Source organism: Strix aluco, chromosome Z (assembly GCF_031877795.1).
Source record: "Strix aluco isolate bStrAlu1 chromosome Z, bStrAlu1.hap1, whole genome shotgun sequence".
In the NCBI taxonomy this organism is placed as follows: domain Eukaryota; kingdom Metazoa; phylum Chordata; class Aves; order Strigiformes; family Strigidae; genus Strix; species Strix aluco.
Window position 1 is genome coordinate 78,108,385 of NC_133971.1, and position 27,923 is coordinate 78,136,307.

Below are 27,923 nucleotides of genomic sequence, written 5' to 3' on the forward strand. Positions count from 1 at the left end.
TGTGCTTTGTAAGAGCAATCAGTTCAAATGAAAATTGCCTAAAAATGATGCTAAATTGGTGACTACGTTTTTGAATTCTGCTTTGCTGACACCAACATTAAAAGCTGTAGTGAGAAGAAAAATGGAAGCAAGGGAAATTGTAAAGAAAATATTAAATATTGCTGCTCTGGTATCTTCAAAAGACAGGAAAATTGAGGAAAATTTCACCATGTTTACAAAAAGTGACCACATAGGCTGCCGCTATTGCTACTAGAAACTATTTAAGGGTCTGCAAAACAAAAAAAAAAAGATTGGAAAGCTGCTGGATTATAAGCCTGAACGTGAGGTGTCTGTGCTCAGCAGCCCCATTTCTTCCACGCTGTCACCATACGTCACAGTAATGTATGGTGCTGGAAAACATGACCTGTGGGGTGTTGAAAGAACCAGCACTGTTGTTTTCCTAGAAAGGAAGATTGAGGGAAGCTTTAAAAAGAAATAGGCGGTGGGGAGGGACAAAATCATCTTTGTCTTGTGCACAATTAACAAAGAAAAATGCTCTGACAGTGAATGATATTCAAGAGAAATAAGGACAGTCGGTCACAGCGCTGCCAGGCGGTCTCCATCGCAGGGGGTCTGGGAAGAGGGCACTCACAGACGAATCTGATCCTGTCCATGGGAGCGGAAAGCCAGGCCCTCGCAGAGCTGCGGTGACCGCAGGTGCCAGCACCAGGCTGTTACTCATGTGAGATGCCGAAGCGCAGGTTCAGGGACACATCATTGCTCAACAAGGGGACCAGGGGTGTCCGCAGTGACTCAAATCAATGGAAAAAATGGAGTGGGAGGGAGGGATGTGCTCATCGGAGCAGTCAATGCCCTGACCTGGATATCAGAGCAAGGTGTTGCTTTGGAGAAGGGGAAACCCCACTGCATGCACACATTTTCCCCCAAGAAATAAAATGTCAATAAAAACAAGGATGTGACTGCTGCTCTCCATGAGTAAACCACAGCTGCATTTTATCTAGTCCTTTAAAGTGAGGAGATTTGCCCCTTGAGGAGTGATGCTGCTGTGGAGGGAGCTGCACATACAGAGCTGGAACAATGCATTTCCCACCCAGCTTATTTTGCTTTATCAACAGAATGAAAACGTTTTCTCAAAAGCAAAACCTGGCTTACAGAAATAGCAACTTTTAACAGGCACCTGTGGCAGGTGTACCATCAAGGAATGGGCAGCTTCCCGACCCTGGCAGCCTCTCCTCCTCTTCACCTCTTCTCTCCCTGGGGCCAGGCTGGAAGGACTGGGATGGAAAAGAGCTCCTGGCCCCTCATTTTTGACCAACCCAGGAAACACCAATGCATCAAGAATTTGCCTATCACAGGGATCATTGCTAAGTCTTGTCTTGTCTGGCTTTAGTTTCCCTTGATGCCTCTTTTTACTTGCCTTTTTTTTTCCTCTTCTTTCTTTTGCTTTAGTATGACCTGAGCAAACCTAACTGCTGATTCCCAAGTGGCTGATCCCCAGGGAGATGGAGGAGTGGTGGAGAGCCTCAAGATAGGCTGTGCCCCAGGCAGGGTGAGGGGCAGGTTGGGAGCAGCTCTGCCCAAGAGCCAGTGCCCAGCACAAGGCCTGACTTGGCCCATCCAAGGCTGGCACCAATGGGGTGAGTGTTTAGCCCTAGAAAGTGGAGGTGGATGTCTTTTGGGATTAATGTGGAAAATAAGGAAGAAAGCTAAGAACTGCAATTTTAGGAAGGTGATTAAATTGCAAAATGAGGCACAAGCACCTGAGAATGCTGGCTTCATTGTCAGTTTGCACAGGTACCAGTAAAAAGGACATGGCTCTGTCAACGGGCAAGAGCTCATCCTGCAGCAGCACTAGGGTCATGCTGAGCATCTGATACAGCATGAGCAATAAATAACATGATTTATAAACAGCCTCAGAGACACTGAGCAGCACATCCAGGCCAGTTCCTGGGAAAATGACTAAGCATTCTGCCACGCACTGTCTGCCTTTCCCCTCTCCTTCCCTGGCCCAGCATCAGGGGGGCAGGGACGTGGCTGAGTCTCCACATCTGGTCAGATGTTCCTGGCACCTATTTCCTGCTCAGCCCTTGGGTGGAAACCCCTGCCTCTCACCCAGCCCCAGGCTTCACGAGGGAGACTGGAGATGTGGATGCAGGATGCTTCCCCCTTCAGAAATTTCTGACTATCTTTAAATGAATGCAGAAAGGACCTTTTTTTTTCCTTTAAAAGATTCAACCCTGCAGCATCTTTGTTATTCCCCCCCAGCCTGCACTATGCAGCTGTGCCGCCTGTGCTTAGTCTATGCTGCAGCAGGATGATGCTGCCAGCTCCAAATTCCCGTGTGGTGATATTCACAGTTGGAAACAGTCATCTGGGGAACTGCCGTTTGTTGCTTTTCTTTTTCCACAACAACGGAGGTATTTTCTACCCCCCCCCCCCCCCCCCCCCCACGTTTCAAAGACCAGCTTTTGTTCTGGAGAAGTATTGCCTTGTACCAAAACGCCTGTTATTCTGCAGTAAATGATCTTAAAATAGAGACATCTCCTGCCAGATGTTTTTCTTGGAGCTGCTCTCCAAACCCTGTGACAGAAATGTAAGGATGGGAAAGGCAAGGGACATGTGGCAGAGCAGAGGGTTGATACCATTTCTGGACCAGCATTGTCCCCCATCACCAGCAGCACGGCAGGTCCCCAGGACTAGGGGTACAGCCAGTCAGATTTCCCTACCCTGCACCAGGTCAGGACAGGTCACTACCACCTGGGAAAACCCCTCAAGCTCATAAAACGTGAGTCTTCCATCTCCAGCAGCCAGCAGCTGAGACACAGCCCAGGTGCAGGCTGCGTCTGGGCACCACTGCAGGGCTGCTGCAGTGAGCAGCCAGCAAGACCTTCAGTCTTCAGAGGTTTCAGTTTTTACCCCTTTTCAAACTCTGCACATTTCCCCTTTACAACCCACAGCATCAAATACCATCTACTTCCATTTTAAAGCCACATCTTGATCATATCACAGAATCATCTAGGTTGGAAAAGACCTTGAAGATCACCTAGTCCAAACCTTAACCTAACATTGACAGTTCCCAACTACACCATATCCCTCAGCGCTATGTCAACCCGACTCTTGAACACCTCCAGGGATGGGGACTCCTCCACTGCCCTGGGCATATATACTTTATCCTGCTTTTTCCCAATCATGCACAGGTTTCTCACTCCCCATGGGGCTCCCCAAGCCAAGCAAAACTTCGCTTCTCCTGGGAGAAGAGCCATGACTTTCTCCAACTCCTCTGCAAGCTGCCCATGTCTTCTACGGATAGTTTTTCTGAAATGTGATTTGAACAGGGGGCAGAGCACAGGTGCACATTACATGCTGGTACCACCACATATTTTTGTTTCTTTCTATTTCTAACAAGTGCTTGTATTTGTTTTTGACCACTGCTGCCTTATCTACCATGATCACAATATCTTTCACCTAAAGAAATCAGGGTGTCCCTTTCAGTGTACATGAGAGGAGCTGGGGTCTCCCCAGCAGTTATTTGCATGTGCCATTATCTAGTACCAGTTACAAAGATGACAGAGACTCCCTTTTTACAGGGAATCATGTGGAAAAGATGAGGGGTAATGGGTACAAGTTACTCCTGGGGAGATTGCGATTGGACACTAATGGAAAATTTTTCACAATGAGAACAACGTCAAATAATGTCCCCAGGGAAGTGTGGATTCCCCAGCACTGGACACTTTTAAGATGCAGCTGGATGGGGTGCTGGGCCATCTTTTCTAGACCATGCTTTTGCCAAGAAAGGTTGGACCAGATGATCCTTGAGGTCCCTTCCAACCTGGTATTCTGTGATTCTATACTATGATTCTATTATATTTTCCACTCTAGCCTGCAGCTGCTCACAGTCAGCTGTAGTTGAGGCGAGTCTTGGGGATGTGTTTTAGCTCCCAGGGAGTGAGGAGCACCCTGGGCACAATACAAATGCAGCAGAAACCTCCTGATCTCCATTGCTTTTGCCACTTCAGGTCCTTTTAGCTCATAGGCATTCAGATGAGCCTGCACCGCTGAGGAGGTTTGTGCTTCTCCTGCTGCTGGCATGTGGCGAGCTATGGGGTGCCCTGCTGCACTGTCTCTCCTCTCCCCCCCGATGGCTCACTGATCCACTTTGAACAAAGAGTTAAGGAAGAAAACTCTCCAAACTACGAAATTCAGGACCATTTCCTTAGTGTCTCGACAGCACTGTGTTCACTTGCTTAAATTACAGTTTGGCAATCCAGGTTGCATAAGTGTTGGTCCTGTGCCTAGAAAACATTTCATTTTAAGAGGACTGTGACCCACCAAGGTCTCTTGCACATCCCTCTTCTCATTTTTCAGGGAAAAAAAAAAAAAAAAAAAAGTGATTTATAATATCACAGTAGCAAGCATTTGCTCTTTTTTTTTCCTAATCTTTTAATCTGTTTAAGCCAGGAAAGCATAATGTACATTTTTAAACTGTCAAAATTTACAAAACAAAAAGAGTAAGATTTAAAACTGGTCATAACTCACAAATATCCCCACCAAAAATGTATAATACAGACATTAAGTCTCCTGTATAACAAATTTAAACCACAGGTCACATTGCTGTTTTTAGGAAAGTGTGCAAAGAGCTAATTGTATAGTACACCTAAATGTTAGAAGTTATACCACGTAAGCAGGTCTGCTGCTGCTATAAAAAATATACAAGTATAAAATTACTTCTACAAAATTGGTTCATTGCTTTTGTTGCTTGTAATAAAAAAAGTAGACTTTAAGAACCTTCCTCCTCAACAAACAACAATATTTTGAAACCAGTCACTGTAGCTGTTATTTACACAGGATAAAACATAATTTAGCTTAATCAGAGACTGGTAAGGAGAACTGCTTGTTCTGGGACGTACATTTGAATGCACAGATATACTGCCTGATGGTGTATTTGTTGAACAGCACAGTCACTGTATCACTGCAGGGTGGGATGAATGCAGGTGTTTTAAGACTGCTTTGTGTGGTATTACAAAAGATAACCTAAGGACCATAACACAGTCTTTCAGCTACCCGTAAGATCACACATTTCTTTGCCATTTGCACTGATGTACAACCTTTAGTGTTCACTAAACAACTAACAGGTAGAGGGGAGGATTCCTACACAAAATACTCGGTTTGGTTTGGTCAGAAAAGGAGAGAGAAAAATGTTCTTTTTTGGGGGAGGGTTTCCCTTTGGCTCTGTCACCTTCCCAGGTGGAGAACGTGGGTTGGCTGTAGAGGGCTGTGGCAGCCAGCTCACGCTCAGCCACACATGCAAGCACACAACGGGTCCCCGGCACCGGGATTCCTCTCTTGTCACTTGGTCCCACACGTGTTGATGTTCTTCCCATCAGCAGCATCCTCCACCAGTGAGATGTGGTAATCGGTTGAAAGCGTGAGGTGGGAGATGCACCCCACCAGGCCCCGCATGTACTGCCTGTTCGTGTGCAGGGCTATTTCCTTCATGCCACCTGGGAGAAAGGCAGCAATGAGAAACTCTTCACCGACATGGGTGTCTGCTCCTGCTGGGCAGACTGCACACCCAGCAATGCCACTAGACTTCCCAGCATACCTCAGAAGGGAGTTTTAATTTACAGGTTGCTCTGTGTTCTTTTAAATACACGTTTTAAACGCGTGAAAGTACAGAAAGGAGACAATAAACTAGGATGCTAATTATTTATTGCAGAAATTGTAGCATCAGTAACAGCTGAATAAGCTTGTGCCCAGGTTCCCATTAAGATCCAGGGTTTGCAGCTGCTACTAGCTGTTTCTCTATATACCTGCTGGGGGTACCACAGTGCACCCACAGTACTGGTCCCTTCTCCCACCAGTGCCTTGCCCATTCCACCCAGAGAGGCCTCGCCACAAAAATCAGCCTGTGGAGGACCAGAGACTGCCACATGAAGCCTTCACCTTGACATGGACAGAGCTGTGATGCCCTGCCTTGCAGTCAACCTTGCAAACACAAAAATGCATCTGGGTCCTGAATGTGAACAGTGAGCACTCACCTACATAGAGATCTCCATTGATGTTTAACTGCCTCATTTTCCCAGGGGATTTACCAGTCCTGGCACCATAATCATCCACGGTTACTTTGCCAGACTGTCCATCCCTGAAATGAAAAACAAACTGCTCTCATGCATCCAGCCTACAACCAGGCAGGAGGAGGAGCAGCAGTATCTCCCCCTCCGCCAGGAGACCAGGGTGACTCAGTGCTCAGCAGGGCTCACAGAGAAGGCTGGGGACTGATGTTGGAGAGCCACACAGACAGCAGTGTGCTACAGCAATCCAGACCCTTCAGGGTGTTTTTTTCCAGGGACTAAGATGTCAGAGACCTGCAAAGGGCGTGGGACACATTTGCAGAGGAGAAAAAACTGGGAAAGAAGTAAATTGCACAGCTAGGGGAGTGGATGGACAGGTTCCGACGTGTTGTTAAAAATCAGATGTAATATAAAAAGTAAACAGCAGAAGCTTCAACAGAAGGGAAGAAATAGGCAAGCTAAGGTAAAAAATACTCATAAGCAGCTTTGTTTCTTACTAGAGGTTTTAGGCCACTTCCATTTTATATATAGTCAATAACCACATTGACAGAAGAGCCACTTGAAGGGCTCCTATTTTTACTGAATTTGGTAGCAAGTTGTGCTAATGTCAGCCTGCAAGTTCCAGGGAACCAACATCTCATGAAGAGAGGGATGTGTGCTTTCCCTACTGGGCACACTTGCCTCCCATGAGGTAATGAGTTATAAATATGAGTTATATATACACTGCAAGATGTCTGCACCTCCTCCAAATAGAAAAAGTAGGCATACACTGTCCGTGCTCCAGGGCTTGTGCCAGCCCGCAAAATGCTCACTAGGGAATTTCAAAATGCAGACATTAAAGAAAAATACTCTCAACCCAAATGGTATGGGTTTAATAGAATGTCTGTCACAGCCCCAGAATAGCCCTGTGTGACTTTGGCAGCCTGCCTTGAGCTGTGCTGAGTTGGCACTGTCACCTCTAATACAAAAATCTTTGTGTACATCATCCTGAAACAGCCAAGTTGCTAACAGTTCAACTCCCAGGCGATGTGAGAGCATGGAGCCACAGTGATTCACACTCAACCAGCATGCAGACATGCCAGCCAGCACCTTTAGTGGCAGGGTGGCTCCAAAACACCTCCCAGATGAAGCGTGGTCACTTACCGAACAGCCTTGACTCTGTGCCACCGGCCGTCGCTGAAAGAGCCATTCACCGTGATGGAAGCAATGCCGCTGCCCAAATTGTAGCTACAATTTAAAGAAAATTAAAATGTTACTGTCTCCCTTGCAAAGACCAGTTGCCTGCCAAATTGCTCAGACATCCCTACTCTGTGCTGCACCTGCTCAGCCCCCTGAGCTCCCCTTATAGCTCGGATTTTGGGGAGGCTGGTGGAGTCCTTTGGAAGGCTAGCAGCAATGCTCTTATTTTGCAAAGTCAGGCTCATAGAGCAACAGGCAAAACTCCCTCCTGCGCAGGTCAGAGTGGTTACCATCACCACCATCCCATGGGAGCAAGAAGGGGGTCTCTGCATGGCAGTTCCTCCCTGAAACAGGAGGTTATGAAGGCCATTGACTTACAGACATTTGGCCTAATGGGAGAAAGAAGTGGGAGGTTGCAAACACGGTTAATAAATTATTACAAGAGCAAATAAGCATGTGACCTATAGCAGATCTACAAATCATCTGAATTATAGGGAAAGTTGAGACCTGTGATATTAGAAAGGATGAAGCCTAATAAATAAATGCAGAAACAACCATGAAGTTCCCTGCTTCAGTTGCAGCTGTGATTATTTCTTTGTGTTTGCTGCTACTAAAATTACTCAGCAGACATAATGTCCCCATCATGTTTACACTTCAGGCATCTTAATTTCTGGGTCCCAGAAATCTGGGCCAACTTTCACGAAGAGGAAGTAGGTGCTACAATACAGTAAGCTATTTGGTGCTCAGCTGCCTAAATAAGCAGGATGAGATAGCCTGAGCCAGCCACTGCTGGCCTTCATCTTGTACCAAGCTAGACAGATTAAAGCCAACATCATCATCTCTTCAAATAAGGCTGAATCTGAAAATAAGTTCATGCACAGGGTTAGGTACTTGAGATCAGCACGTTAAGTTGTGATCTGTCCAGAGCAAAATGGTTGTCCTGAATTTGACTCCTCCCCGCGGTTTACGTGAGTCTCAAACAAGCATCTCCTTTACCCAGGTTGCAGATACCAGACTAGGTCAAGAGCTACAGAAGGCTCTGGGTGTTCAGGACTGTTATCTGAGTGTTAGACCTTTGGTTACAAAAATGAGATTCATACCCCTAATGAATGGGCATCCCCTACAATAGTGATGCAACCTTCTACAGAAGCAGGGAGCATCAGAAAGGATTTACAGCAGCAGTTACACTGTACAGGGAACCTACTCTGCTACACCATAGAAAATGGAAAAGAAAAGGTATGTTTTGAATTTCAAACTGGACCAGAACACATATATCTAATTTTGAGATGCAGGAAAATACATCTGACTAATAAACAGCCCTGATATTCTCCTGACCTCACCTCCCAAAAGGTGTAAAAGTAGCATAAGGATCACTTTTTCTGAAAGAAGATGATGATACTTTTTTTCTTCATTTGTCCTTTCACCATCTTCTTCCCTACTCCTTGTCAGTATGTAGTCATTGTTTATGAGGGTTTTAATTGGCATCTTAGTTTTTCACCTTCCTAAATGAGTGTGGAAGGTACAGATATTTCAGTAAAATTCAGCTGTTTTGGTCTAAAACCTTTGTGTATCTTCATCTCTGGGAGATAGCAACAACCCTAATAAAAATGCACCGTGTCTAGAAAACAGATAGAATAGAGTGGCCACTTATTACCATGCATCTTGGAAAGACAGGCTCTCCCAAAGACATTTAAAAAATGCACCATTTCTGCAGAGTCAGTTCCTTGTTTATAAAACAATGAGGAAACTAAGACTGTTTGCAAAGTTAACCACAGAAAATCACATGAAAAAAAAGCTTAAAAGACATTAAGTTAAATAGAAATGTGCTACTTTTCTATGAGTTCATGGTAGCAATCAACAACCAGGTAAGTCAAGTAAAAGATAGCTTCAAATTAGCTTAAAGGATTAACAAAATCTTTGTCATGTAATCAACAGTGTCTCACAACAGTCCATAATAAAGATGGCATTTGTAGTTTGCGGTTTCAGTACTTGTCTTACACAACCTAAAAGGGGATCATTAGGAAAGATAAGGCTTTCAAAAGGCAGGAGTCCCAAAAAAGCAGCATGCAAAAAGTTGCACGGAGTCTGCCTAAGGGTCTGTAAGGAAGAAAGTGATTCTGAAGGGAGAACAGGAGTTCAGCCCAACATTTTCCCAAAACTCCCCTATTTCAGCTTTTTGACAATAATATTACTTGTTTCTTAAATAAGTGGTTCTGTGGATGGTAGCAGTAACAAAGACTGGAGACAGCTGAGTTTGTTGTCACAGGGTTGGACATTTGGTGGTTTGAGAAGGTGGGAGCCTTGTTCCCATGTGCACTCTCCAATGAAGAGTGAGCCTGCAGTGAGCACGGGCGTCAGCAGAGTTTTCCCTTGACCCCTGCTCTCTCTGCAAACACGTGCTCTGCTTAACTGTGATGGCAAGTGCATCAAGACACATGGGGGGAGTTACTGACAGTACTTGTACCCTCATAAGGTGACTTTTAGAAAATCACATTAAAAACTGGATGTTTTAAAAATTAGAAGGGAGGGAGAGAGCAACCAGGAATGATGCAAATCTTGCAGCACATTAACTCTTCCTTTACATCCTTTCCAGACAACAGGACCCATCACTGAACAAAACTTTGAGGATGTAATTGCCTCACACTATACTAAAGAACAAGTGCACTGGATGTGTTGTGACGATTCCTTTGAGCCCTGAGTGTACTGCATGCAAGACAAATAAGGGAGAGAAAGTTTACCTGAATATTAATGTTCCATCTTGAAGGCCTAGAGAAATGAAATCACTGTTAGGTCGCATGGGACTGTCTCCCCTCCACATCAAAAGACCTTCCTTCATTGTGGTTTTAAACCTCATGAACACATTTGTTCTTGATCCTGATACCCTGTTTAATGTAGAAAAAGGAAATAATAGTAAAATATTGAACTGGGACAGTCTTCTTTTAAAAAAACATAAAAGATGATGCAGTATTTCTTCTCCATAGGTCTTGCAGGTTACTGTCTTTTAACTTGCCTACGTGTTGATATATGAGGGACTCTGGTTCACATTCCCATTTTCAGTATTTTGAAGTAGGGGAATTGAACTTATCCATTTAGGATCCCAAACACAGTAGCTACTCAGTTACTCCACACAAATAAAAGAAAATATTTTTCTCCTCAAACCTAGTGTGAAATCCAGTCCAACAAGCAAATTTTGAGAACATCTAGTAGATTTGGTGCTCTCAGAAGCCAGTGGAAGAAGCATAAGAAGGGCAAATCAGAAAGTCCTGGTAGGTGAGAGGTATTGAGCTGCCAGTGAGGACATTTGTGAAGCCTCCTCTAGTCAGTGGCGGAAATACAGACAGATGGAGGAATTTGTTGAAACAACCTGCCATTTGCTGGAATTTGGTCATCTTCTAGGGTACAGAGCAGCCAAAAAGTAGTTTGAGGACCTAAATTTCAGGCTAAAACAGGAGTTAAAATCCTTAGTCTCTTTACAGATACAGGCTCTGTATGTCTGTTCGTTGCTCTCAGAAAGCACACCCCAGTCCTTCTCCATGCCAGACATGTACTGTGCATGCCATTTCTTTACAGGTTGCAAGATTCTCAGATAGTATAACAAATTGAGCCATAAGCCTATGCATAGAAAATGTATTTTTTCCTGAAATTTAGAAATATGGCAAATACAGCTCAAAACACTTAAATATACAACATCCTCTTACATGATGCTCCTAGCATAATAATGGTTAACAAACAGAATATTTATGTTCATAGAAGATACATTACCTTTTCAGGATATCTGGATTATCATATGTGAGATAACTGCGACCAATAAATTGTGGGATTTCAATTGCTTCTGTAACGGCTGAAAAGTAAATAAAAAACAAAAGATGAACATCAGTTAGCTGATGTGGAAATGGAAGGAAGAAAAATAGACTAGACCGTTTTATCAATTTACTCCTACATTGGTAGGTACCTGCCAGTGGCACTGACTGAGCTGAACTCATATTGGTTTGCAAAAAGGCACCATCAGTTCATACCTAAATGTGGCAGTAGTAGTTGAGGTAGTTTAAACTGCTGACATTCCCTCTATTTTATAGCCTTTATGTCATAGGCCTAATGCATTGCTCCACAGGAGCAATATTAGCACAGGAAAATATGAAGTATTGGCAAAACATGCAATTTTTTTTTTTCCCTGTCTCCACATTCCTTGATTCTCCATATGGTTCAAGCCACCCTCCTGCCAAAGTTTAAGCATTAACCACCCTTTTTCTTAGTCTAAGAAATTCCTTCCCAGCTCCTAATGGAGCACCATGTGCAGAGCATGTGCTGGGACCTCTCATCCCTGGAAAGTGAGGCTGGGAAGCAGCACAGGCAATCTGTGAGCTCCCCATTTTGCCCTTTTGTGTATGTGTCTTTGCACAGAGTGGCTGCTGCCTGCTGAGGGCTCACCTCTGGCATGCAGTGTGGGGGGAGGCTATCTCTGGGGAGGACATACAGGGTGCCTCTAATCACTTTAGATCTATTGAAAGCAACGCAGACTGCACTAAATTCTGTATGACAGCGGCTACAAAGCCTCTTGGCACGTGCATTCAACATGCCATAGTGCTGCCTTGGAGGGTGTTTTGCTCAGAGCTCACCCGTGTCCCACATACAGCATCTCCCATTTCTCTACAGACAGCCCCTGGTACAGCTGTGGTGTACAGCTGCTGGGACGTCAACACGCACTGCAGCCAGACCTGGAGCTGATGTACTGCTGCCCATGGAGAAGACTTTGTCAAAGTATCTCAGATGTGTGATCTAAACCACTGAACATCCCTGACACACAGCCTTTGGTAGGCTATGAGCACTGGTCTGAACAAATTTTCTTTTGAGTGAACAACCTGCAGTTTGCTGCTGATCTCTCATAACTGACTGCTTTATTAACATAAGCCAGTTTTATAAATTCCTTAAAATAGCTGCCTTCATCCCATTTTCTTCCTGAGAACTAATTCCTTCAACCCACAGCTAATCCCATCTATATAAATTTTAGGCTTTTCAGGGCATAGATGCTTTCTTTCTTTATGCAATGCAGAGGTTGGCTGGGCTTTAAGAGCTCACTGTAACATAGATATGCAACAATTGGTGTAGTCTGGCAGCCAACAACAGCAATATGAAATTTAGCTCTAAGTGCCAAGACTGAGAATTTTAGATAGTGACAAACTCCTGTTTTCATCCGTAGTGAAATCATGAAAGCTGCCTAATGTGTCTGAAGAAACCACCATAGGCAGTCCACAGCCTGCAGCCTGCCAGCGTCATTGGAAGATTGCACAAGACGTGTTAGGCTCGGCCAGACATTCCTCACCAGGTCTGATGCTTTGTGCACTGGACAGTCTCTGACCATGGCAGATGGCAGCTGAGTGGGAAAGGAGCCCTTCTTCCCCTTCCCCTTGCCCTTGCTCTAGCACTCTGACTTCCCCTGTGGAGCTTGATGGGCCCTCTGCTTGCGCTTCTGTATGCTCTTCACCTGCTGCACTGAATTTGACCGCAGAAAAACAAGTAAATTTTAGCAGTACCCTTGAGGCATGCAGGACCCTTGCAACTGGAAGGGAACAGGGCCATTAAGGAGATCTAGGACGAAACACCATCACTCTCTGCTCACCACGATTCAGCAGAGAGGCACCAAAGCTCTCATGACAAGTGGGAGTGAGCTCTGAACTGCAGGGCAGCATGAAGTAGTACCTATCCTTACAAAGCACTCAGCTGGCTGCCTGGTCCCACTGCTTTGTGAATACAGGGACCAGCTCTACAGCCACTGCTCAGCACTTGGCAGGTGCTATGGATGCAGTTTAAAGTATCAACAGGACAAGGTTTAAGGAAGTACTATATAATCCCAGACAATATTTTGACTTATTGACAGAAGCTTGCCAGGCTTAATGGAAATCCAGCATCCAGCTTCCTAGAGCAGACACAGACGCACAATGACAGAGCAGTTTTCACATCATTTGCAGTACTTACTGTTTAGGCAGTAACTTCCACACTCTGCAGTGAGTCAGCACAAAACAAAACAAGAACATTCTACTTTTATTTTTCTATAATATATAAATCTCCCTTCATCCAGTTTCATGCCCACCTTTCTACAAATGTGTGATACCCGCTTCCCATCTGCATACCCAACTATAATCACCTATGAAGGTAACAGTCTTTTATTATTGTTTTGCCCCAAGTATTTACATATGCCTGCTCAAAAAACACAAAGGTGCAGACAGGTAGGACCAGCACCAAACCCCTCTGCTAGTCCTGGTTTTCAGATCCCAGTAACTCACCATGGTTTACCCAGGGATCAGCTCTAACCAGGGGAAAGCAACAGTTTGCTGTTCTACTCCATCTTATAATTAAGTATAAAAATACCTTTAACACTCCCCACAGCTTGGACAGAAGATATAAAACCCAGCAATGCCAGAAGAAACTCTATTGAATCCTTGGCCAATGATCCATTACAATATGAATCAGTATCTCATATACCTCATACCAGCATCATTTAAGTTCAGTTTTGTAAGTGGCACGTATAATTTTGGAGAATGAGGTGCAGTCCGTCAAAAGTACTTTGTTTTTTCAGGGTGTGGGGTTACAGCAGCCCACCAGCAAGCGGGCTGGAGACTGCACCTTCAGCCTCTCACATACCAGCTGAGTGCACTAACCAAAACCCCGTTCTGAAGTAGGAGTGGAGCTGTGTCTACAACCTACCAAAGAGACACAGGTAAGGATTATTTTGAGAAATCTGCTCCATGTTCATCAAGGTTGTGATGGACTGAGGTTCAGGAGGGACCTCCATGCTCTCTGCACATCCATCAGCAAAAACTTGGATTTTTGGTGGCAGTCGAGGCTGCACAAGTGCAGGGGGTTTAAAAGGTACGTGAGCAGCAGCCACAGGCAGCAGTAACAGCAGACAGGTGAGCCGTGCTTTTGGACACTCTTAAAAATGAATCAAGGTTGGATTTCCATAGGAAGCAACAGCCAGGATCCAGTTGAAGCCAAAGGCACAAGGCACTTCAGACTGTCTCTGAAAGCCTGGACACCCATTCAGGTTAGGACAAGGAGGAGAATGGCGGCATGCCAGCCGAACGGCAGCACTGCCGTGCCTTGGTCCGGTGCCACAGTGGGCAGCTCGGCACACTGCTCTTGGGGCTTAGCACAGGTCAGAAGCAGACAAGCGGTGAGCAGCTGTGGCCTGAGCAATGCACAGGAGCTCACTGAACGGGAAGGCACTCACACACCCAAGCTGCAAAGCACTCACTTGCCTTGACTCCCCCTGGGGACATCTGTACTGCTGCAGATACCATCTTGAAGTCAGAAGTTTAGCACCCTGCACATACCTAGAAAGCCAAAATCGCAATTCTCCCTCCTCCCCACAGAGAAGCCAGGATAAATGACGTTGCTCCAGCTATTAGTTAGACCACAACAACGTAAGCAAAGGGGTTTCTTGCATTGTATTTTAATAAAATGTGTTTGTTCTATGATACATTTTGTTTTCTGTGGAAGGCCCATCTATTCATCACGATTCAACCAAACCCACTACTTTTTAACTTTGAAGTTTGTGCCTGTGAGAAATAAAGGAGTGGGTGAAGACAATAATGTCCGTCAGCTCTCTTGAACTGAGTTCACTGCTACATTATGAAACCTACCCTTAGGAATTTTTCAAGATCAAGCCTGACAGAAGGCAAACGTCTCCATCTAGTGGAACAACCCAAAGCACTTTTTTTTTTTTCTTTTTTAACACTTTTCATGCAATCTGAACACTTTCTTGAATCTAAGGGTTGAACTATTACAGTGGCACTGAGGAAAGAATAATAACGTGCATTTGGGCAGGTTTTCCTCCTTCGTGGTCTCCATTGCCATACCAAGGTAGAGTTCTGTGCAGATGGTGAAACTACCATCAGAGTAGTCAGTGTCTAAAAAAGGACTAGACCTTTCTGTATATGAGAACAGTGTTTGTTGTGAGCCCTAGGGAGGATAAAATTACAAGGGTTATTAATGCTCATGCTTCAGGATGTAACATAACCACTGGCTGGAGGACGCTGGCAGGAATTCCCCCTTTGTATAGCACTGTGCAATTAGGGAGGTGTATGTGGCCACCAAAAGCAACCAGATACCAGGCTGGTATCTACGGATCATAGCTCTGTGCTGGAATAACAGTTATGATGTTCCTAAATAACAAAATGAATTCTTCCCTGGGTATGTGGAATGTGCATGGATGCAAAGGGAGCTCTGGCCTCCAGGGTTTCTATTTCAAGGGATGTGTACAACGTAGGTGCTAAATCTCTCTAATTTTTGTGATCAGCTCTGGATCCCTGGATTGAAATGCAACCATTGTTACCTTTTTGGCAATGTTGCCCATCAAAGCCCAGGGGACAGTCACATTCGTAGCTGTCCTTCTTGGGAACGCAGGTGCCTCCATTTGCACATGGTGAGCTCACGCAGGAGTGGGCAGCATTTGCTAGGTTGATTCCAAAAGTGAAATCCCGTTTCACATCAATTGTCCGGTCATTCAAGATAATCTATGTGTTTAAAAAAAAAAAAAAAAAAGGGGAGGAAAACATATGCTAAAAACTTCCAAATTCCCAGTATTGTACTGCTAGTCAGAAAACTTCTCTAAAAGACTTCAGAGAAACATAACCCTCAAAACTTGGCCAAAAACCTATTTCTTGTAATGTGTGTTTTCCGGTCACAGAAGTCCAATGCATTCTGTTGCTCACCCTGACCCACTGGAGATGAATTTCTTTTGTGTTTTGTGACACAGCCTGTGGCAACCCTCATATGGGGTGAAGCTGTGTGGGCTTTACCAGTCTTGTGTCTGAACACTGGCACAATGCTTTGCAGCTGAGCCATCAGCTAGGACGGTAAAATCAGATGAGCACTGCTGAGGAAAAGCATTTCTGAGACCAGGAAACCCCCCCAGGACACGAGTGTTGACAACAGAAATACTAAGCAGAACAGCTTGTTTTTGACATTTTCTGTTGCTTTCTAGTATCTCATCTTGCCTGAAAGACGTTAGAGTTAAGATGGATTAAAAACATAATTAATGACTCCACAAAACTGTTTGTATATAAACTGAAGAGAATTGTTAAATGTTGGGATTTTTCCAATGTGTCAGCAGCGTATGTTCTCCAATATAAACTGACATTTGTATAATCTCAGCTGATACCTTGGCAGAGAGATTACATGTGAGTATGACTTCTGATCTCACCTACACCAAAATAACTAGTCCATTTTCAAAAACAAATAGATTTTAAGGCTGTAAGTGAGAATGGTAATAGTTACTCCAGCTCCTGCATAACTCGGATGATGTACCTTAGAGGGTCCTACTGGGAGAAGGGGTTGCATCAAGCATGTATGGTCTGTTTGAAACAGCACTAAACAACTCCAGCAGCAGAAAAACATCCAGTCCTGCTGTAAAGATGAACCAGAGAAGACTCCAGTATCTCTTCAGCTTCTTTCTAACTTTTGGCTATGTTGTTCCAAAGGTTAACAAGCCCTCACTCTTAAAAATGTGTCTCTTATTTCTGGGCTTAAACTTATCTTTGGCTTCCAGCCATTGTTTCTCATCATGTCTTTTTCTGCATCATTTCAGAGCCAAATATGCAAAGAAATCTCGCCCTCATGTAGGAAGTAGCAGTCCACAATAAAGTCACTTCTTAACCTTATCTGAGTAAACTAAATAGATTGAGATCTTAGGTCTTTCTATACACGGCACATTTACCAATACTTGGTGAGGCTTATAGCTTTATTTCTATACAATTCTACAAAATCCTACTACATTTAAACACCGCAGCCAACTAATAGTCTCCCAGTGCCCAAAAGACAGATGATACTCTTCCTTGACATCCCATTCAGGCCTCTGAGAAGGCAAATGCACCTTTCTAACTGCATCACAGAAATAAGGGCTCACACTCAGCATTTCCTAATCCTTATCAGTACTTCTGTACTCTAGGGTACAATCCCTCCCCTTTTATGTGTGACCTATGTTAATTGCTCCTTGCAATCTTGCACTCCAAAATGCACTGCATTTAGGCCAGTCCACCTGACCAATGATGTTATTGTGACTGACTTGTTCCTATGACTATTACACATTCCCCCAGTTTTCTTGAACTTCATGGTTTCTGCTAGACAGCTGACAAGATAGTGAAAAATGTTGAACCAAGTGATGAAAATATTTACACGGAATTGCAATTACCTTTCTGCCCTTGATCAATTGTTATGAGATGCACTATTAGAGTTTTTTACTTGTTAAGTAAATCTGATGCAATAATTCACTCATTTAAAACTCTGAGGATTCAGGGCCAACCTTTCAGCTTTATCCAAATTATTTTAAGCCTAGGGAGAGCAAATGTTAGTTCAGTTTGAAATTTCTTTTGATTACTTATTAGGACTTATTATGAATTTACGGATTTACTCTCCAGAAGAGAACTGCACTCATGCACAGTGGAACTTTGTGGTGGTTTAGTCCCTGCCGGGGTCTGAGACCACGCAGCCGCTGCCCCTCCCCCACAAAGGGAGTGAAATACAAAGCCCCGGGGCTGAGATAAGGAGAGGTTTAATACAACAGTGCAACAGCAACACAACAAACAATAACAATAAGAATAACAGTGATAACAATGAGCAGAGCAAAGTATATACGGATACAGCAAAGAGAGAACCGCCTGTGCCAACCCACACGATCACCGATTCTTCGATCACCGATTCTTCACTCGCTCGTGCCAGGATGTGATGTCAGCATGACAGATGAATAACCTGGCTAGAGCTTCCCCCCCACTGCTGGGGAAACTTAACCCTATCCTGGCTATAGCTGGACTGGGATCCACTTTAATTTGTGAACCTCAGGAAGTTCAACAAGGCCAAGTGCAAGGTCCTGCACATGGGTCGAGGCAATCCCAAGAACAAACAGAGGATGGGCAATGAGTGGATGGAGAGGAGCCCTGAGGAGAAGGACTTCGGGGTGTTGGTTAATGAGAAGCAAAACATGACCCAGCAATGTGTGCTCACAACCCAGAAAGCCAACCATATCCTGGCCTGCATCAAGAGAAGTGTAGCCAACAGGTCGAGGGAGGGGATTCTCCCCCTCTGCTCTCGTGAGACCCCACCTGCAGTGCTGTGTCCAGCTCTGGGGCCCTCAACATAAGAAGGACATGGACCTGTTGAGCAGGTCCAGAGGAGGCTGCAACAAAAATGATCAGGGCACTGGAGCACCTCCCTTATGAGGACAGGCTGAGAGAGTTGGGGTTGTTCAGCCTGGAGAAGAGAAGGCTCCAAAGAGACCTTATAGCGGCCTTCCAGTACTTAAAGGGGCTACAGGAAAGATGGAGAGGGACCCTTTATCAGGGAGTATAGGGATAGCACAAGGGGTAATGGTTTTAAGATGAAAGAGGGTAGATTTAGATTAGATGTAAGGAAGAAATTATTCACTGTGAGGGTGGTGAGACACTGGCACAGGTTGCCCAGAGAAGCTGTGGCTGCCCCCTCCCTGGCAGTGTTCAAGGCCAGGTTGGACGGGGCTTTGAGCAACCTGGTCTAGTGGAAGGTGTCCCTGCCCATGGCAGGGGGGTTGGAACTAGATGATCTTTAAGGTCCCTTCCAACCCAAACCATTCTATGATTTGATGACTCTTTTTTGCTCATTACTGTCTATGTTACATCAACATTTAGTTGCCTCAGTGTGCATACATTGAAGCATCTGATCATTTCTTCTGTTCATTTATTTATATATGATGCTACACGGCACTCTGAGGACTCTAATCTTGACTGAGTTTTGTGCATCATTCTGAACTCAATCCCATATGGCTCCTGCTCACTTATTAGTACAGTATGGAAATTAATAGGGAGACTGGCAGTGGTAATACTTACTCGCTATTAAATTTAGAATGACTTTTCACTGTGAAGTATGTGTTTGAGCACTTTGTGGTGGGCTCCTGAGTGAAATCCTGGATTATTTTGAATATTGCCAGTGATATAAGGGCAGGTTTCCATCTAAGGTGTACACTGGATGAGATGGAAATAAATGTGTCCAGTGTGTTTCTCTGGGCACATACCTTCTGGATGCTCCCACTGAAAGGTCTGAGGATCCCAGAGTTCTTCTTCACAGCATCATAACTAGGGACTCCGCCAATAAATATTTCAGAGCTGCACTTAATCTGTGTGAAAGCCCCCTGCAAGAAACATAAGAATAACATTTTATTAGAGTGGCTGGAACAATGTTTGTAGCTTCAGATTAGCCTACATTAGATGTTATAGCTTACTTTAATGCCTCTACTTCTGTTAATTTCATTTCTTTGTACAATTCTCTGAAGAAAGCCAATGTAAAACACTCTCTACTGACTATGCTTTATCCTAATAAGAACTAGCTGAAAAACCTCAAGTATTTCAAAATGGAAATACTGAAGAAAGAAAAAAAGACTGACTAGTGATTTCTGACTGCACATCTAGCTCTATTTGCACTGACTTGAGGATCACTGATGCAAATCTAGAACTAGAATGAGATTCATAAAGTTAAAATCAGAGCAAAATCTATGCAACATGGAGTCATTTAATGTTTCCAACACCTAAAAAAGAAAATCCATAGCAAATTATGGGGTTAAATGAAAGAAACAATGAGTTTGCATTAGTTACCAGAAGCAGTTGCTCAGGATATCTGACAGAACTCGTCAGGGTCCTGGAGTGAACTGAAAGATGTTTAACAGCTAAGGACAGGATAACCATGTAACTCCAGTCCTGCAGAAGCTCCTGTGATTTCTTTGTTGGCAGCTGTCAGCCAACCTCCTTCTGCAGCTGCACTGCAGCAGTTAGAGAAAAAAAATGGGAATCTTCATCTTTACTCATCTATTTAAAGAAGTCTCAGCTGCTCCATTTGAATGTTTCCCTCTCAACCTGTTTCTTGACAGACAACTGGAATTTCAATTTATTTACATTTTTCAAGAAAAGTCAAATCTGTAAATAGTTTCCTAGTTTGCAGAAGAACCTGCAGATTCTTCTGCTAACAAGATCAGAAGTCTGGTTTTCTGGCCACACTTTCCACAAGGAAAGAATAAAAAATATCTTCTAAGCAGTTCTAGCCTCAGGTTCTTGGGATCAAAAAGTACTCTTGTGTTCACATTTGAGTGCTTAGAGTGAATACCCTGCTCGGTACAAACAAAATTTCACCTTATTTACAACCTTGACTCACTATGACTTCTTGGTGAGGGAAGAATAAAATGCAAATCATCAACTGTCTGAGCAATCCAGCCCTTACTCTGTCCTGAAAATTACTTTTACAAGGAGAAGACAAAGAAACAATTCTCTTTTGGCCTACCTTTCCAGCACAATATTCAGAGAGAAGTAAAAACAGGACTTTGTGCACATAATTTTCAAAATCATCCTTCTGCAGATGAGGCATTTCATAGTGCACATGCTGTTCAACAGACAGCCACAACCAGTAAGTACCAAGAAAAGAACCTCAAGAACATGTATCAACCAATCACAAAAATGTGAGTCCAGTTACATAGCAAGAGCAGGTAAGGTGGTGATTTCAGCTGCCTTTACAAGGATCCCTGTCCTCAGAGGGAAGACTTCATGTGCAAATTTCCAATTTTGGGCTTAAGAAAATGTTGCCCTAACATGTATACTTTTTTGAGCTTTGAGAGCAGCATGTGTAGTTTACCATGCAATCATTTTATAGTCTAACAGCCATATTGATGACAAGCCATGCCATATGCTCACCTCTGCTATCCCTTCCACTGGCTTTTGTTTGTCCACTTGTAGGATACCATTCTTCGCTGTGCGAGACACTCGCAACTCATGCCATTGACCCAGACTGACAGGTTCTTCACTCCTGTTTTAAGGGGAAGAAAACTTTTGAGTATTTTACGCTTTTGCCTTTCTGGTATTTTCAGATATCATTGTGATGTTAAAAAGTCAAGTCCTTTGGGATGATTTTCTAAATAAAAATAAAAATAAATCACTGTGTTTCTTTCCTTATAAGGAAGTAACATAATTTCTGAGCTCCATCAGCAAAGGAAAATAAGACCATGTTCCTACAGCAAATAGCAAATACCTTGCTTTTATTTATAAATGAAATATTTCTATAATCAGCATGCATCTACCTCTGAGCTAAGTTTTCTGCTCAGTCATTTATAATTCATAAAGACAAATTTTTGTCTCAGCTGTACATCCTCATTTCACAAGGACATAAGCCTGGAGATAAAGCTTCCCACTTAACGGTTGGTCTAGTCCCACATTCTTCATCCTCTTTTAAAACAGAACTACTTTGTGCTGGATTACCAGCGCTATTTATGCAGTCTGTTACAGTGACATCTACACACACATACACACCCCCCACCCCAAACCCCCCAGCTGCTGTACATTAAGGGGAAGTAACTAAAATATGATTGTAATGATGTGATGAGATCCTGACTAGGAACAATAATTCCCATTTGTTCAAAGTATTCACCAGTCTCAAAGGAAGCATTTTAAAACTGCTCTTACAATCTTTATTAATTCAGCACTAACATGAATAGCAGCCTGTATAAAGGGAAAACCACAGTCCCCTTTACAAGTTCTACAGAACTTTGTATCTTGTTTCCAAATGTCATTTTACTACACTGGTTAAAGCATTTTATGTCTAAATGTTATCTTGCAGCCTTTCTTCCAGGAGCAATGAAAACTTGTATTTGATTCACTGGTGAAGCTGGAAAAATCAGAAACCGTGTTATCTAGGACACCTGAAGACTTTCTAACTTTTAATGAAAAACTACAAAATTGTTTTGGGTGAAATAATGTTTTGTATTTTCAGGCTACTTAAATTTAAAAATGAAAAAAAATACACTTCAAAAATGAAAGAACTGAAAAAACTGTAATTTGAAACAGTGAGTCAACAGTGATTCGAACCACTAAGGTATGTAATAAAAGGTATATAAACACAAAAAGGTATATAATTTTGAAAATGTGAAAACAACAATTTCTTTTTTTTTCTTTTTTTTCTGAACAATCAACATGAGCTTTGAAATCTTTTTGTTATATCTATATGCTTCTCCAAATTTTCTCAAAGCCCATTTTCACCTATTTGGACAATGCTGGCAATATTACTTTGACACTTGGTTCAGAAAACCTCCATTAAAAGAATCATCGAGCAATGCCATTCACTTGTCCTCTTTCTTACGTAGTAGCATTTAGGATTTAACTACCTTGGGTAAATCAATAGGTAACAGAATTTAATCACCCTGGAGAAGTCAATATATACATATAAAGGAACCAGATAGGTTTGATTACCTAATAAGTGGCAACACATACATTTCACCTCCTCTGCTGAATAGGTAATCATCATGCTGACCCTCCTGCTCTGGTAGATTTAAATACAATTAGGGATGATTAAGCTTTGCAGAGTCATCACTTCAGAGTTGCAAGCTATTTCTTGGATTCACAGACTTTTTGAAACCAGCATGAGTTTGGTAACGCTTTCTGCAGGCATTTGGACACTTCTGGCTCTTCATGTGCTGTGGGGTTAAGGATTACTTTTCCCTGCATAAACCAAACCTTAAAAAATACACCAAATGATGAAGATCTTGATCTTGTGGACACCTGGCCAAGGGAAATCCCAGGGGACAACAAATTCTCCTCTGAGATATCTTGGTAAATAGCTCAGGTTCTACTAAGCGTTCATTTGCTCAGCATCCCCGCTCCCTCCTGAGCCCCCTGTGCACACCATGCTGCTTCCATCCTGGGACACTTCAGGCAAAACCCAAGCTTTGTTAACATCAGCTTTCCTACTCCTGCTGCTCACATACATAAACGAGCTTGCCTCATCCTTGATTATAAAGACATTATAATAGTGTTCCGATTATATTATAATATTTAACAGCCTGGTCCTATGGAAGAGGTAGTCAGAATGACCAGAGTTATACCCCCATTTAGGACAAAGGGTAGGTATGAAGTGGTATGATGAAGATCAAGGCAGACTTTTAAGTGGATATTGGCTAAGCAGGCATGAAAAACAGGGAATCTATTTATCTTATTTAATCACTGACACAGCTGATGACAGGGTGCAAGCTGCACATTGTTATCTAGAAAAAGGAACTGCACAGGACATCCTGACAACTTTCAACGAAGCCTGCCAGTCTCACGAGTCTCCCCCACTACCCAGGTATCTTACCACGCTCCTTTTCCCCAATGCACATCACCCAAGCGCTCACTGGCATTCCTGCTCACTCTTCTGGTTTGCAATAAAAAGGGGCAGTTTCCACTCCCAGGCATGTGCTTGAGGCTCTTGCCACATTTTACAAGCTTACATTCCAGTTAAACTTTAGTTCAAGGTGTTTTGAAGCACCACAATATTCTTGGGGGGAAAAAAATGGTGTCTACTGTCTCATTGTTGCCAGTAATAGGAATTAGATGGCTGTAATCAGAAAAAGATTTTGGGTTGGAGCAAAGGTCTCTGACATTTGCTATTTCTGCTGCTTTTCAGCAAGAGAAAAGAACAGGGCAAGTATGGAGTGGTTCTTCCTATGATATATCCTCCCGGCTTCTGGCAACTTGTCATGTAGCAATTTCCTGAGTCAGAGGCTGCATCCGTACAATTGTGTTTGATCTCCCTCAATGGAGCTTTCTTCAAATTTGTCTAAAGTTTTGGTTTTGTGTTGGGTTTTTTTTTAACCTATTTATAGTTCTGGCATCTGTAACATGCTGCGACAATTAGTTTCCACAATTTATTTATGTGCTGCCTGGGAAAAAAAAAAAAAAAAAAAAAAAAAAAAAAAAGTGTAAGTCTTATTTTCTTTGTTTGCTATTTTTTGGCTTGCAGTTTCACTGAGGTCCTTTTAACTCTTTCACACTGAAAAAATACAGAATAATCATTCCTTATATATCTCCATGTCATTCACAATTTAAAAACCTTTATCATACTTCCACCAAACTCTTTCTTTTCTGGGTTGAAGGATTCTGCTGTGTCTTGTGGAAACTGTTTCCTTCCCTCCCCTGGGTATCAACACTACTCTTCTTTCTAAATTTTGCTAATTTCTTCTGAAATTAAGTGACCAGAATGGCAGCAAGTTTTCAAGACAGAGTGCATTGTGGATTTTTGCAGTGGCTTTGTTCCTTATTCAATTCCTAATAATTATCTGCATTGTACTTACATTTCTGTATTTATATCTAAGCAGTTAAGCTGTTGCTTTCACAGAACTATCTATGATGACTCCAGGATCTTGCTCTGTCTGACAACACCAACTGTATTGCCACAACTGTGCATTGTTACAGTTGTGCATTGTTTTGCATTTGTTCCCTGGAAATTTCATCTCTCATTTTGTCATCTGAACGGGTTGGTTTGCTTGTGTCCTCATCTAGTGGAAAATCAGTACATTTCACCTAATCACAGTACAGCCAAAATTCCTGATGTCCATCCACAGAAAACATATGGTATGCAAGACTTGCAGGCAGTGTACACATTTTGCATAAGCTTTCTATAGATTATTTCTAAACATTAGGTCAGCCTGGTCAAACTGGCAGCCTTTTGGACCACATCCAAGCTACTGACTGCCTCTGGGCCATTGCCTTTTCAGAAGAGCAGAGGGAACAGCTGCCCAGAGACCTGGCACTCAGTTACACAGACATAGAGAGAGAGCAGCCCTTTTTGAGGCATTTCATTGCTCCTCTCCTAAACATTCATTCTAAGATGTGATGAATCATTCTCAGAAGGTCTGTCTTTGTGAGTCTCAGTGACATTTGATTCATGTATTTATCTTCTAGACTGCCTATGCTATGTAATTTGGATTTTAGCTTCAAATCTCCCAAAAAACAGCACTATGGGGAAAGGGGGGACCTGGAGGTGTATCTTCTTGTGACATCTCCAGCTCGGTACTTACTGCCTTGAACTGGAGACCAGGGAGGAGGATACTCACAAATGTGCCTGTCCTGGTTTGAGTGAGTGGCAGGGTTTTTTGGTAGCAGGGTAGGGGGCTACAGCAGTGGCCCCCTGTGAGAAGCTTCTCGAAGCTCCCCCGGCTTCAAGTCAGACCCACTTTTGCACCAAGGCAGGGCCAACTAGCTGCATCTCTGTGATAATGTATTTAAGAAGGGGAACCTGGGAGGTCAATGGGAGTTGAGAAAAGTTGCGAGGAGAACATCTGTATGAACACAAAGGTCAGTGGAAGAAAGGAGGAGAAGGGGTGGGAAGTGCGCTGGAACAGGGGAGCTGTACCCTGTGGTGAGATGGCAGATCCCCCACAGCCCATGGTGGAGCAGATGCTGATTTGCAGCCTGTGGGGGGCCCCACGTGGACTCAGGTGATTGCACCCAAGGAAGGCTGGGTCCCCATGGGAAGAAGGCCTGACTGCTGTAGTTTGGCGCTGGGAGAACTGCAACACGCACACGGGGGTGACCCACTTGCCCGTGGGAGTGACTCATGTTGGAGTTGGTTCGTGGAGGACTGTCTCCTGTGAGAGGGGGACCATGCTGGAACAGGGGGAGAATGCCAGAAGTCTCCCCCTCCAAGGTGGAAGAAGCAGCAGGACTGACTGCACCCCCCATTCCCTTTCCCTGCACTGCTGGCAGGGAGGAGGAGGAGATATCAGGAGCAAAGCTGAGCCTGGGAAGAAGGGAGGGGTGGGGGAGGGTGTTTTCAAGATGTGACAATGCTTCTCATGGCCCTACTCTGTTAAGTGTTGTTATTAGTGTCTGTATTAAATTTGTCAGGTTTTATATTCTTCCCCTAACGAGTCTGGTTTTTGCCTGTGTCTTAAAGGATGATGTCATCCCTCCCTGTCCTTATCTCAAGTTCCTGAGTCTTTTGCCTTCCTCCTTCTCAGTGCTGGGGGGGAAGGGAGAAGTAAGCAGCGTCTTTGCTTATTTTCCCCTTCTCAGCACTGGGGAAGAAAGGGGGAAGTGAGTGGCTGCATGGTGCTCAGTTGCCCTCTGAGCTCAAACCATGACAGTGCCAATATTGTGAAATCCTGTGGCTAGAAAGTATATGCATCAAATTTTTATAGATCCCCTAATTAGCTGTGGTACAATGTCATGGAGGCAAGGAGGGAATTTCTGAAATATCATACAGAAACAAAGGTAACATATGCAGTAAGATGGTGGCATGACATGGTAACACTGATAATAAAGCTTTGAAACATAAACCTATGTAGGAAGAAAATCCTGTCCGCTTCAATACAGTTCTAGTGCTTCTGTGCTTCCCTAGAAGAAGCAGGCACTACAGACTGACAGGCTCCCATACCTTATTATAGGCTATTACCCTTTCCAGCCCACTCGTCTCCTGGATCAGAACTATGGTACTGTTGGAAAGGAAACACAAGCAACGCTGTTTACCTGATAACAGCTGTTCCTGAGCCACAATCGAACCTGAACTCCACGTAACCAGACACCATGTTAATGGAGAGGAAGTCCTTGCTGTCTGTGTCGTAGCTGTACAAAAGGACACCAGTCTCTAAATCTGGACGAAATGTCATCTCAAACTCCATGAAGGAAAGGTAATTCTGTGGTTCCAAGGGCCAGGGTGTGCTAGCAAATGACCTTAAGGACTCGTTGAACTGAGGTATGGCCAAGGTGAGTGCTGGAAATCCAGAATACACAAGCAGGTCACTTGAGGCTCAAAGGTAAGGGATTGACTCCTACCAACCAGTGTCAGTTCCCTTCGTTAAGTACTTAAAGCTGATGTTAAGAAAAACAACCTAAAAATTTAATCTTCCAAATTAAAAATAATTGTTTCATCCTAGTCAACACTGCTCGCCTCCTTAATCTCTTCCTTTTCCAGGGATGTATTTGTATTATAAAGCTTTGTGCTCCTTTTCTTTAGTGACTCACCATAGTGTTTTTCAAAGTAGCACGGAACGGGTGGTGGCATGAAAAGTTCTGCAGCACAGAAAATAATGCTGTGTGTATTTGACTACTTGTTTGTATCTCTGTAATTTCAGCAGGAAATTGATATTGCATTGTTTACATTTCAGAATATACAACTGACACTGGTTTTACAAGAAAAGTAGGGATTTTTTTAGAGTTAATGTGCAGCTGTGGAGTAGTACATTATTCTAACTTCTGAAAAGTAAGTTTGAGATGCTTAATTATAGCTAGTTTAAATAAGCAAAGAAGTTTGAGAATCACTGATTATGTAGGAGCTGGATGTAGCCCCAAACTGAATGGTCGGGGAGGGCTTGGCTATATGATTTTAAAAAGATGAAGTAACAAGTAATCTCTTCTGTCAGAAACCTCCTTGGATGTCACTATGTGGAAAACATATTGAACACTAAATAACACATTAAAAGATATATAAGTAGCCCAGTGTCCTCTCACCTTCTTCGCAATGATGACCTTTAAATCCAAGAGGGCAGAGGCAAATGTATGAATCTGCCTTGCTCGCAGTACAGGTACCACTGTTGATGCAGGATGCCTCATCACAGATGCCACTGCTACATTCACCTAAACACAGAGCCAGAACATTGATTTATCAGTGAAGTTTGTCAAAGAAGATTTATTTGGCAGTTGATCATTGCTACTAACCAATACAATTTGCTCTCCTGCCTAGACTGTTTCCGAATTTGTCAGTGTGCAATTTAGACAAGGTAATTTGATTTTTAGCACTTTTTTTTGTACCGGACCAGAAAAGACCTTAAAAATAGCAAAAATCAGCCCTTACTAACAAACCATGACAGTTGTAGCTTTCAATCATTCCTTGGATTACTTCTCGTCTTGTTTGTAC

The 27,923-nt window shown here is 43.3% G+C and overlaps 1 protein-coding gene across 2 annotated transcripts in view; it reads right to left on the reverse strand.

The window, feature by feature from the left end:
* Positions 1 to 4,415: 4,415 nt before the first annotated feature.
* Positions 4,416 to 27,923, reverse strand: part of EGFLAM (EGF like, fibronectin type III and laminin G domains) — a 77,964-nt gene continuing 54,456 nt past the window's right edge. Inside the window, exons 14-24 of one of the 2 annotated variants that reach the window (XM_074811655.1) lie at positions 27,518 to 27,643; positions 26,537 to 26,780; positions 20,954 to 21,065; positions 19,291 to 19,407; positions 15,583 to 15,763; positions 13,224 to 13,247; positions 11,013 to 11,091; positions 9,989 to 10,132; positions 7,215 to 7,298; positions 6,039 to 6,142; positions 4,416 to 5,501 (exon numbers count right to left, since the gene is read on the reverse strand). In XM_074811655.1, coding sequence (XP_074667756.1) covers positions 5,347 to 5,501; positions 6,039 to 6,142; positions 7,215 to 7,298; positions 9,989 to 10,132; positions 11,013 to 11,091; positions 13,224 to 13,247; positions 15,583 to 15,763; positions 19,291 to 19,407; positions 20,954 to 21,065; positions 26,537 to 26,780; positions 27,518 to 27,643 — 1,370 coding nt within the window. In that variant the 3' untranslated portion in view covers positions 4,416 to 5,346. The remainder of the gene's footprint in view (positions 5,502 to 6,038; positions 6,143 to 7,214; positions 7,299 to 9,988; positions 10,133 to 11,012; positions 11,092 to 13,223; positions 13,248 to 15,582; positions 15,764 to 19,290; positions 19,408 to 20,953; positions 21,066 to 26,536; positions 26,781 to 27,517; positions 27,644 to 27,923) is intronic. The other variant, XM_074811656.1, reaches the window with a different exon arrangement.